This window comes from Phycodurus eques, chromosome 8 (assembly GCF_024500275.1).
Source record: "Phycodurus eques isolate BA_2022a chromosome 8, UOR_Pequ_1.1, whole genome shotgun sequence".
Taxonomy (NCBI): domain Eukaryota; kingdom Metazoa; phylum Chordata; class Actinopteri; order Syngnathiformes; family Syngnathidae; genus Phycodurus; species Phycodurus eques.
The window spans coordinates 15,534,848-15,547,286 of NC_084532.1; the positions used below are offsets into that span (position 1 = coordinate 15,534,848).

Genomic DNA, 12,439 nt, shown 5'->3' on the forward strand with positions numbered 1-12,439 from the left:
CAAAAATGCACTTTTGGGCCATTTCCGGACGAAATATTTTCAGTGGTCGAACATTCGGTGCATCACTAATTGTAATGTATCTGCTCTGATTTTGTCATCAGGTGCTAGCCACAGATATGTCCAAACATATGAACTTCTTGGCAGACATGAAGACAATGGTGGAGACCAAGAAAGTGACCAGTTTAGGAGTTCTGCTGCTTGACAACTATTCGGACCGAATCCAGGTTAGAGTGCCTCCTTTTGACACAAAACACAGGAGGTTTGCAATTGTTGCAAGAACCGGGCTGTTTTTCACACAAAATGGCAAAATGTAACTGGAGTGTAACATCATCTTAAAATGCTTTTGCTACCATGAATATCTAATAATACTGTACTTTAAGTATAAATACAATATATCCTATGATTGTTCATGCACTCACTGTTTTATCACATTGCACAATTTGCATACTGTTCTGGATTACTACAGGCCACTCGTGTTTGAGAACTCCGCACCAGTTGCACAATTGTCACTGTACCAGATCATCACACTATTATTCACATTAAAATGCTCTAAATTGCTGAAGACTGGCTGGCACGGTGGGCGACTGGTTAGCACATCTGCCTCACAGTTCTGGGGACCGGGGTTCAAATCCCGCCCCAGCCTGTGTGGAGTTGGCATGTTCTCCCCTTGCCTAAGTGGGTTTTCTCTGGGCACTCCGGTTTCCTCCCCATCCCCAAAACATGCGTGGTAGGTTGATTGAAGACTCTAAATTGCCCGTAGGTGTGAATGTGAGTGCGAATGGTTGTTTGTTTTTATGTGCCCTGCGATTGGCTGGCGACCGGTACAGGGTGTACCCCGCCTCCCGCCCGAAGAAATAGGGCTGCTGGAATAGGCTCCAGCAGCCCGCGACCCTAGTGAGGAGAAGCGGTAAAGAAAATGGATGGTTGAATGCTTGAAAACTCTGCATCATTTGCACAGTTGCATTATATCAGCATCACCACACAAAAATGATCCACTTCTGTTGCTAAATGACTCTCCGAAAGTGTGTTTTTTAGGTCCAAAATGTATATTTTGTCATTGTGGTTGTTTGTTGTCACACAAGAGTAGCTCCAACTACCGGAGACTTACTCCTTGTGTCTTGTAAACATCCATGCATTCATCCATTTTCTGAGCCGCTTCTCCTCACTAGGGTCGCGGGCGTGCTGGCGCCTATCCCAGCTTTCATCGGGCAGGAGGCGGGGTACACCCTAAACTGGTTGCCAGCCAATCGCAGGGCACATACAAACAAACAACCATTCGCACTCACATTCACACCTACTAGCAATTTAGAGTCTCCAATTATTGCATGTTTTTGGGGTGTGGGAGGAAACCGGAGTGCCCGGAGAAAACCCACGCAGGCATGAGGAGCACATGCAAACTCCACACAGGCGGGGCCGGGGATTGAACCCCGGTCCTCAGAACTGTGAGGCTGACGCTCTAACCAGTCGTCCACCGTGCTGCCTCTTGTAAACATAATTGGCCAATAAAGCTGATTCTGATTCTAATGTGCTCCAGTAAAACCACACCTTTAATGTTGTTATCAGAAAATTTTGATTGAGTTACAAACAAATAAAATAACCTTTGGAACATGTCATCATGTTTATGTCCAGCTATCCCTTTGTCAGCGTTATTGGTTTAGAGTGGGTCTAGAAAAAGATAAGAAGACTAAATTAAAAACTTCCTGTTTCCCGATATCTACTTTTTAAATCCATTTCTCCTCCAGGTTCTTCAGAACATGGTTCATTGTGCCGATCTGAGCAACCCAACCAAGCCTCTGGAGCTTTACCGTCAGTGGACGGACCGCATTATGGTGGAATTCTTCACACAGGGAGACAGGGAACGCGATAAGGGCATGGAGATCAGTCCCATGTGTGACAAACACAACGCCTCCATTGAAAAGAGCCAGGTAACACCCACTTACACATGCATTGAAATTGGGAGCAAACCGAGCTGACGTCTTTTTCTTTTCTTTTAAATACTTGTTTTTAGGAAAAACAACTTTAAATGTTGCTTGTGTTGGAGATTCACCCCCAAAAAACATGTTAAGATTGAAGACTGAACATTTTGTATTTGTGCTACATCCAACAAAACCACTCGCACAATTTAAACCAGTATCCGATTTAATCCAACATAAGAGCTGTATTACAAATTCCCTGTCAGAGGGGGTATGTTAAGACTATCTTGTGCTTGTGATGTAGAACTGTACTGCATCGTATTATAAAAAGTTTTGTTATTCCTCCCATGTAGTCAAAATAAGGTAACCAAACATTTCAAAGCCTAATGCAATGAAGTTCTACACAACTTAGTACGACTCCAATTGCAATGACGTTGGGTCGTTGTATTAAACAGAATACAATGATTTGCAAATCATGTTCGACCTATATTTAGTTGAATACACGACAAAGACAAGATATTTAATTTTCAAACTGATAAACTGGATTGTTTTTAGCAAATTATCATTAACGTTGAACTTTATGGCTGCAACACGTTCCAAAAAAGATGGGACAGGGTCATGTTTACCACTGTGTTACACAGAACAGTTTTACACTTTGCGTCAGTCCATCTTAGATGAGCTCGGGCACAGAGAAGCCGACGGCGTTTCTGGGTGTTGTTGATAAATGGCTTTTGCTTTGCATAGTAGAGTTTCAAGTTGCACTTACGGATGTAGCGCCGAACTGTATTTACTGACATTAGTTTTCTGAAGTGTTCATGAGCCCAAGTGGTAATATCCTTTACACATTGATGTCGGTTTTTCATGCAGAGCCGCCTGAGGGATCAGAGGTCTCAGGCATTCAATATTGGTTTTCGGCCTTGCCGAATCTCCAGATTCTCCAAACCTTTTGATGATATTATGGACTGTAGATGATGAAATCCCTAAATTCCTTGCAATTGTACGTTGAGGAACATTGTCCTTAAACTGTTCGACTATTTTCTCACGCATTTGTTCACAAAGAGGTGAACCTCGCCCCATCTTTGCTTGTGAATGACTGAGCAATTCAGGGAAGCTCCTTTTATACCCAATCAGGGCACCCACCTGTTCGCAATTAGCCCGTTCACCTGTGGGATGTTCCAAACAGGTGTTTGATGAGCATTCCTCAACTTTCTCAGCCTTTTTTTTTTACACCTGTCCCAGCTTTTTTGGAACGTGTTGCAGCCATAAAATTCTAAGTTAATGATTATTTGCTAAAAACAATCAAGTTTATCAGTTTGAACATTAAATATCTTTTCTGTGTATTCAATTCAATATAGGTTGCACATGATTTGCAAATCATAGTATTCTGTTTTTATTTATGTTTAACACAACGTACCAACTTCATTGGAATTGGGGTTGCATATACAGTATACTACTCACAAAAAGTTGAGGTCAAGTAAGGTTCACCTGTAAAGTTCCTTGGTGCATTTTAGGTTCATCCTAAAGTCTCACCCGAAAGCCAAATATTTTTGTGAGTAGGGCATTGTTAAATTAATAGCTCTCTGATAGTGTTTGATACAGCTCATGATTTTCAGTGTCAATGTACGTGTTGTCATCGCAGATATTTTTCATGTCTCTCATTTGTAGGTGGGCTTCATTGACTACATTGTCCACCCTCTGTGGGAGACCTGGGCGGACTTGGTGCACCCTGATGCTCAGGACATCCTGGACACCCTGGAGGACAACAGAGAGTGGTACCAGAGCATGATCCCACGCAGCCCCTCACCTTCTAGTCCCGACGAGTCCCACGACGAGCTCCGACCGGGAGGAAGTCTGGAAGGGCCAAACCCTTCAACCGGGGTGGGCGGGGACAAGTTCCAGTTTGAACTGACACTGGAGGAAGAGGAGGAGGAGGAATTGGATTCTGACCTAGAGAGTCCACTCGAGGATGACCCCCAGTTGGGGATGGAGCGGCACCAGGACTCGTCCTCCCCCTCGATATCCCCAGACCCGCGCAGCAGGTACCGCCCTCCTTCACCTCATCTGTCACGGCCCACCAGTCTGACGCTGCAGAGCCCACACCCTCACAGAACGACAACCTCGCCCAGCCAGGAGGAAGCTAAAAGTGAGGATGACAGTGACCCCTATCTGCATGAAGGCACATAACAACCAGCACAACCTGCCTTGCCAAAGAGACAAACAGCAGCACTGAGAGGAAGGCAGGGCAGGCCCTTACCTACCAAAAGTCTGTAAAATCACCGCAGTCCCTTTACACTGGAGACAGCCTCTCTGTAGACAGAGGGGTGATCCCCCTCTTTTTAATTTCATATTTATATTGGCCTCTCTTTGGGTTCCTACTAAGTCTGTTTTTTCCCACCCTGGTTTGGGAGCTTCAAAAAGAGTGACTCCCTCCCAAAACAAAAGGTAACAGAGATGTCTTCCTCTCAAATAACAAACTTTTGGATGTGAGCAAGTGAGAGTTGCAGTGGTATGACAGGGTCTTGGAAATTATTTTGCACCATTTTAAAACAGAAAAACCGTTATCTAATCTTGTGAAAATCTGATTTTTATTGAAAGAGTTTGAGGTGAATTGATGGACCTAAACCTCAGGGTATGAAGAGAAACAAAATGAATGTAGCATGGATGTTGTTGTTGTGCATACCCTAAAGTCATTCTTATTTACCTCTATCTACACATGACTGGTACTTGTCTAACCAGTTGAAACCCTTTAAATTGGGCACCGAAAGCAATCAAATAATAGACCAGCTTGTACCGCCACAGATTGAGCACTGAAGACACCACCTGTAGTCTAAACTGCATCCCTTTTTTTTTTTTTTCTTTTTTTTTTTAACCTGATATTAATTTATATGGTGCCCTTTTTTCAAACTTATGATGTAACAATTTTTGATCATCCATTTGCTGGTCTTTATGTGGTGAAAATCTTTTTATTTTATCAGGATGCATCCAATCCTCAGTAGCACTTTACTATTCCTGTCGCTTAGCTCTTCGAAGGCGTTACAAAGGGCTTCACCTACTGTAGGCCTACACTTCATAAATGCAGTACAAGTTACCTAAAGATGGGAAGGAAACCATTCTGTTGATTTGGAAGTTAAACTAGATTGAACATCTCTACAGTGAGTTCTAGGTTAAAACACGTTTTCAGGCACAAGAAAGATAAATGTCCCATCTATGGAAAACATGAACCAAAAGCTTTTTCGGACAAGCTTTGATGACCTTCACCAAGCGTGAGCACAGGGCAGTATGTGTCTTAAATAGGGATGCGTATTTGACAACACTTCCTTGATTGGCCAATCATAAAATAAAATAATAAAATAACTCAGTGTTATCCTTGGTCTGTCACTTGCAGGTCCAACAAAAGTTGGGGGGTTGTGGGGGGTCCTGGGTCTTACCCTTTATTGGATTCACCCCTCCACAAAGTTGATCAATATATACCTTTTTCCAACCGATCCGTTTTTTCGTAATGAGGTAATATTGTAGTTTTGCTCATGACAGCTGATTGCATGAAAATACCAAAAACTCAAGGATATATGTCAGTTTTTCTTCCTTGTGGGCCTGCCAGTCCTTAAACCATCATTTGAAACTGGTGCAAATATAGTCCAAAATATTTGATCAGTGACTCAACTATAACTTTGCTTCTATTTTTTTTTTAGAAAATGTAAATTTTTCTTTGTAAATTGAAAAGAAATAAGTAGCATACATTTTAAAGATTTTCATTGGAAAATGAATACAATGTACTTTTTCAGAAGTTCTGCGGTTTGCTCAGGCATACCAACGATATTTGCAAATTCAGAAACAAATTAAAACTGCTTATTACAAACGTAAAAACAATGCACATCAGAAACTAATGCAGCAACATTGGCGATTCACAGAGTCACTGCCAAAACATTTGGCTTTCATTCTTTCAAAGTTGAATTTATATTTGCCCTCAATGCTTAAAGCTTGGTGTTTTTGCCTTCACATCTTAACTAAATTCACAACCACAGTGCCTGATTTGTCAGTGAAGAATCAAGTCACCTCAATTGTTTATTGCTTTAAAATTGTTTTCATCAGCGCTGCACATAAATCAAGCCCTCTTCATGTTAAAGGGACCCGATGACTGCTGATCCTTTAAAGAGTTTTGTAAGCATGACTATGAAAAGAATCAGCCCATCACTATTTCCATTTCACATAGAAAAGGCAGGACCAAGGTTCATAAAACAAACCTCAAATAAATTAATGTCCTTATTACGATTTAAATGTTGGTTCTTCAGCCCATATCCAGCCCACAAGTAGCCTACAGAAGTCAACCCAGAAGTCACTGAAACTATTTGGAAGTGCTAGACTGTGATAATTCTGTGCCAGAGAGGAAGAAGAAGAAGAAGAAAAAAAAACTGCCAGCCTACAATGCTACATTTTTTTTACACTAGAGATTTTAAATGATTGTATCAAATTCATTAACTTTATAGTGATAGTTTCTACCAATGATAGCTCGACTGTATTTAAAATTGGCGATTAGTTTTTGTGCAACTTAGATGTGCTCCGACTTTCTAATCTGATAGTTGAGACTGTGTAGTTTGAGGACTCCTCCTGTCTCTTTGTGTACCAAGTGTGTGTCCATTCTGTAGATGAGCATTTGTGGCCAACAGAGATTTGGGGGAGGTTAACCAGCATTACACACATTTTAGTGCACTTCCTGGCCAGGAAACAGTAGTCGCAAAGTATGTCATGAAAACAGTATGCTTTATTGATCAGCCTTTTTATTGATCATGTGATTTAGGATGTTGGCCGTGAAAGTTAAAGGATCAATTTCCTTTTTTTTTGACACACGACCCACTGGATGTTAAAATAGAAATACTGTATGACTATGCTCGTGCGTTTTTGCTTACCCACAACTGCAACTGTAGGGTGAACCTGAATCAATTGACCACTTTTAATAGTCAAAAACAAACAAACATTTCAGTCTGGCTTTCATCAAGTCAAATGGAAAGAATGGACTGAAAGGCTGGTCAGTTAAACTCAGCACTGCGGTTCTTTACATGTAAACACTAGTGCCAAAAAGTATTAAATGTGTTGTTGCTCACTTGTGTTGAGCCCATGCTGCCATCATGTTATTAATGTTGCTCAGGCTATGTCGTGCAAACTTCTCTAATGCTATTTATTCTTCATAAGTCTGTTGAGGGAAAAGTACTGTTAAAAAAAACAAATGTTGACCAGGAATATCTTATGTTGAGCCTAAAGATCACATAAGTATGTATACAGCTGATCTGCCACTCACATTTTTGTCAAAGAAAAATTTCTCACTTTAAACCAAATGATGGTCAGGAGTTTAGGGTGTTTTCTGGGGAAAATGCCAATAAATGTGGAAATTTATGTTACTGTCTTTTCATGATTGTCTTATTTACACCATGGGTTAGTATGACTCCAATGTAATGCATGTTTAAAAATCAATATATGTCAAGTTAATGCAGATGTTTTCAGCAAAAACCTCTGTCAAGTCTGACCGGGGCTCCGTTGCAGGCTGGCGGCCTCACCCCCTGAAATGATACAGTCACAGCTCAGACATGGGACTGATCTCCATGCCCGATCCAAAAAGAATCTCTACAAACATAGCTGAAGTCACCAGCCACTTCATAAGATACTCATGCACAATCAAACAAGAATTATGTACAATGGTTCTTCTTTTATAATATAGTTGCATTTTTGATTGATGCTGCCAGAGAGATTAATTTAATGGGGCTCTAAGCAGATATCGTTTTTTTTCCTTCTAAATACATTAAATATGTTTGAAGTGCTGAAAACATGCAAACACATAATATCCTGCTAAATTGTTGAGCTATACTGTAGCTTAAGCATCTTTTTCACCGTTTGAATTGTCCTGACATCACGGGCTGGGGCGTATACCTTCGAGCGAGAGTTCCCTCCCCCACTATATAAGGACAAAGTGACGCCATTTCGTTTGTCTGCGCTCAGTTGTGAGTTAGCCGTGCTTAGCTTCCATAAGCCCCATTTATCACTCCAGTTTGCAAGCTAACGATCGCTGCGCCCCAAAAATGGGTCTTAGCTGGATGCCTCAATTTACAGACCAGCTCAGTGGCGTTTTTTTATGCTCTCAAAAAATGAGGAACTAAAAAGTCGATGTTGACTTTTTAAAGAAAAGACAAGCAAACACCACCAGCCAACTCTGCAGTGTGCATTTTACAACGGATAGTTTTGCCAACTTTCACCAAAGACAACATGGCTTCGTGGCTAACTTGATACTAGCGATTGGGGCAGTGCTGACTAACTACATGGGCTGCCTCCTACCGTCCTGCTGTCTCCAGGTGCCGTGTTCGGCAAGGTTAAGTTGACTTGCGTGCTTATTTTTATGATTATCGTCCACAATAACCATTGAATTTTGAAGTTGAGCCTCCTAACGTGATTTTACATCGTATAAGCTATCACCCCCTCGGTATCTTGGATTGTTTTTGGCGCATCCATTCGACACGCCCAAAGCATTTAAGAGCTGAGAGATGGCCCTTATTAACGTTTTGAAAAAGGATTTTATATATGTAGCGATTCAATATTATTACTCTTTTTGTATTCATTCAAATTTGGTTGGGTTGTTAACATTACTCTTTGTGGTGTGGCGAATTTACAAGACATTTTTTGGGCCTGCTTAGTTCTACTTTAACATTAGACTTTGTGGTAGTGCTATCCATATATTTAGTGTATTGAGCTCATCAGATTATGCAGATATACCCCTGTATGTACTATATGTGCATCTTTGTGGTGTGTCAGGTTATTAAAGTCACATTGCAGAAAACAGCATTACCAGTAACACAAAAGCTATTGTCAGAAATTGTGCTAAAATTACATGAATGCAAAATTCAGCAACAAAAATAATGGATCCTCTCTCACCTTGTAAAGTTGACAAACAAAATGGAAGAGGGAGGACATGGCCTTATCTTCATACTCCTCTGCGAATTCCTGCCAAATAGTTAATTTGTATTATTTTATGACACCTTATTCACGATGTCATATCAGTTCTTAACTGTAAAGCAGCTAGATGTATGTCGACTAACAGTTTTATTAACACTGATGATTAACTTGCGCATATTTAATCTTTTTTGGGGACCCAAAATTCTCTCTCAGTAATAAAGGTATGTATAACAATTTTGGTTTGTTTAAAACCTTGTGTTGTCAGATGTTGGACTCACAAATTGAATATTTTGCCTGTAAACAATTGAGCAGTTAAATTGACAGGATAGCAGTTCATTGTTAGTCCTTAGATAGATCAACAGATAAATAGAGAAATATCAATCTCCGTACATGCAGAGGGCATATCTGATTTTGTATTTATTTATTTTTTAAATCCCTCAAATAAGATACTCACTGACTGGGCTGCACCGAGAACATCCGCAGCGGATTCCATGGAGTAGATGGTCTGAAAAGACAAGTGGTCGGCCAAGTGGAGGATGCAGGCCTGAGGGGATGAGCAATTCATTGCAAGAGGTCACTTGACTAAGAAAAGTGATGAGTGCATTAACAAACGGTGGGCAAGGTATGGCCTGTAGGCACATTCATTTAGAGGTTTTCCCCCTAAAATTAGGTATTTAAAATGTATTCATTTTTAGCAAGTAATTAACATTATTTTTTATTAAAGTGGTTAATTAATCGCAATTACATTATAAATACAAAAAGAATTCTGATTTATATGTATTGATTCTTTTTTATATCATTTAAAAATGAATTTTTCAATACAAAAAATAATTCAATACCGCTGATTTGAGTTACCCATTTGTTGTTAAATTGTTTAAACGATTTATAAATAAAATGAAAAATATGCATTTACCCATGTTTTAGTTATTTTGTTAAGTGAGTGAGTTAAATTATAATTCATTATAAATGAAAGACTATCTAATTTTATTATTTTACATGTATTGATTCCCCCACGCACTCATTTCATTAATTGGTTAATTGATTTGTTGATTGAAAAAGCCAAATGTTTGTTTTATCTTAAATATAAAATAATTATAATTAAATACATGACAAATATGAAAAAGGTTATTTGATTCAACCAATTAAATAATTGGTTAATTTATGTAGTGTAAATATTTAAAGTTACTAAAATTAGTAATGTTATTTTAATGACTTGTTGTAATAAACTCGATTATAAATAAAATTTCACTAATTTAAGTTAAAAAAAGTAATATAAATTTGAATGAATTATTTTATTAATATTTAAAAAACATTTTTGTATCTAGTCTAGGAATGAGCTAGCCAATCTGTCCATTTTAGAGTTGTGCAGTAGTTGAGCCACTTTTCCATTCATTTTGTGCGCGTGCGTGCGTGTGCGCGCGCTGAGAGGTCGTCAGCGCGTTTTGACGTGACGTCAAACATCGTGTCAATGCAGAGGGCATCTGACGGTCAGCGTTTTCTATTCGGGACCTTTGACGCGATAAGGTCAAAAAGCCAAGGGCCAATGGGAGAGAGGGTGCTGGCGGAGTGATTTCTCAGTGCTATTTTGGCGGACTATTACTGTAAATGGCAAGGGGGGAAATGGAGGAAAGCGTAATAATTGCGGTGTCCCACTATCCCAAACTTTGGGCCAATAGAAAAATAATATAATGAGACGTCTCTGCGGATGGCTTTCAAAGCTCTCTGCCAACATCCCCGGACTCACTGCTGTGGTGTCCTTGAGCAAGACACCGATACCCCGAAATGCTCCCCGGGCGCTTCAGCTGAACAAATCCGATGATTATAAATATTTAGGATATAGCTGAACACAAAACTGGTGTATGTATTTTTCAAACGTTTGCAGGATCAGTATCGTGTAACTGTGATGATAAATATGATATGGGACTCAGTGAACATTTCAATGTAGATACATTGCTTATTGGTACCAATTTGTTTCTCAGATACATAAATGAGTGTCTGAATGGGTAAACGAGAGGCATGAACTTTGCACACGTTGTAGGTTGTTGCTTTATAGTTTAGTCCTTTTACTTGCTTAGTCTATGGGGCAGACCTTCCACATTCAATATGGTATATTATATATATTATATTAAATATATAACCCGCTCCAAGCGTCAATTATTAGACGTCTATGTCCACGCTGACGACATGGCAAGGTGACGACAGCCAGGTGTGAAAGGCTTATGATGAGTTCAAGGGCCATCGTTCACTCAAATGTCTCGTTACAATCGAAAAGAGTGACTTTTCAATTGGTCCAAAAAAAAAAACCAACATAACCACGTAGTTTTGGGATGTACAGGTTGTCAGCAAAGACGTCTCTCTACCAATTGGTGGCCACTGGAGGGCGCGCGTGCTCCAGCTTGTTCTGCACTGTTGTTTATTAGCATAAATCCCAATCGTGTGCTTCCTCACGCAACACAATCAACTTTATACATCACATAGTCTCATGTCCCATTGAACGGAAACAATTGGTCGTGTGTTTCAAGTTTCATTAGCATCGATTTATGGCGTACCCTACTGTTGTTTTGTTAAATTTTTGAATAAGACCATGAGAAAGCTGTATCGGCCACAGTTTGGTATGTCAGGTCCCCGAAACTTTAACACATTTTCAGTCGTCGTCGTCGTCAGTCCGTCCGCCCCCCTCCCTTGACGGAGAAATGCCGAAAGATTGCATCAATCATAATAATGCTAAGAACACACTCGGAATTCAACAGGAGCTGCTTTTAAGGTAAGACAGAACAATTTTACTCGTTTTATTTGTTATCCTGTACATGTGAAAATTACATGTGGTATTCTGTGTTACACAAATTGTTATTAAGGTGGTTCTGTGTATGATGGCCACTAATAGTCACTAAACATTTTTAAACCTGATTAGTCCTGTAGTGTTTTGTAAGCGTGTGTAGCCACCTAGCGGCGAAATTGTGAATTTTCCCACAAAATATTCAGTAGTGATGAATGGACCGACGAGTTTAATTTGCTCCAGGACCACGCTCGTAACTTAAAACACACATCTCTTAAATCCCCCCCATACACCAAAAGATTGTTGGGGAATTAGTTTTATAACAAGAAAAATAGAACTCCACAGTATTGTACTTTTGAAAAAAAATGTGCAGTACTAAATATAAATTAAATAAAATGGACATAATTAATTTTGTGCATCATGATTACAGTACATGCTTGCAGTGTTGGGATGATTACTTTGCAAATGTAGTTTGTTACGATTACAAGTTACGCTGTTGAAAATTTAATAGTGTAACTATTTGAATTACTTTCTCAAAGTAATATAACTAATTACATTTGATTACATTTTTAATACTTTTCTTAATTTTGAATGAATGCATCAGCAGAACCCTTGGATGTTTCCTCTAAAAAAGTGGATCAACCCAATAGATCATTATTTTGGAATTAACCATATTTGTTTTTTACACAAATAATAAACTTGAAAAACTCAAGTCATTTCAGTTGCAAGTCGAGGTACCACTGTACAGTATTGTACTAATGCACAGGAATGTACAGTATCCTATACACTTACTCGACTTCATTTCATGCACTTT

At 39.4% G+C, this 12,439-nt stretch overlaps 1 protein-coding gene across 5 annotated transcripts in view; it reads left to right on the forward strand.

The window, feature by feature from the left end:
* The window catches only part of LOC133406187 (cAMP-specific 3',5'-cyclic phosphodiesterase 4C-like), a 91,274-nt gene extending 83,985 nt beyond the window's left edge, over nt 1-7,289 (forward strand). For all 5 annotated transcript variants that reach the window (XM_061683590.1, XM_061683595.1, XM_061683594.1 and 2 more), the window contains 3 exons: nt 102-224; nt 1,743-1,925; nt 3,579-7,289. In XM_061683590.1, coding sequence (XP_061539574.1) covers nt 102-224; nt 1,743-1,925; nt 3,579-4,097 — 825 coding nt within the window. In that variant the 3' untranslated portion in view covers nt 4,098-7,289. The remainder of the gene's footprint in view (nt 1-101; nt 225-1,742; nt 1,926-3,578) is intronic.
* The last annotated feature ends 5,150 nt before the right edge of the window (nt 7,290-12,439 follow it).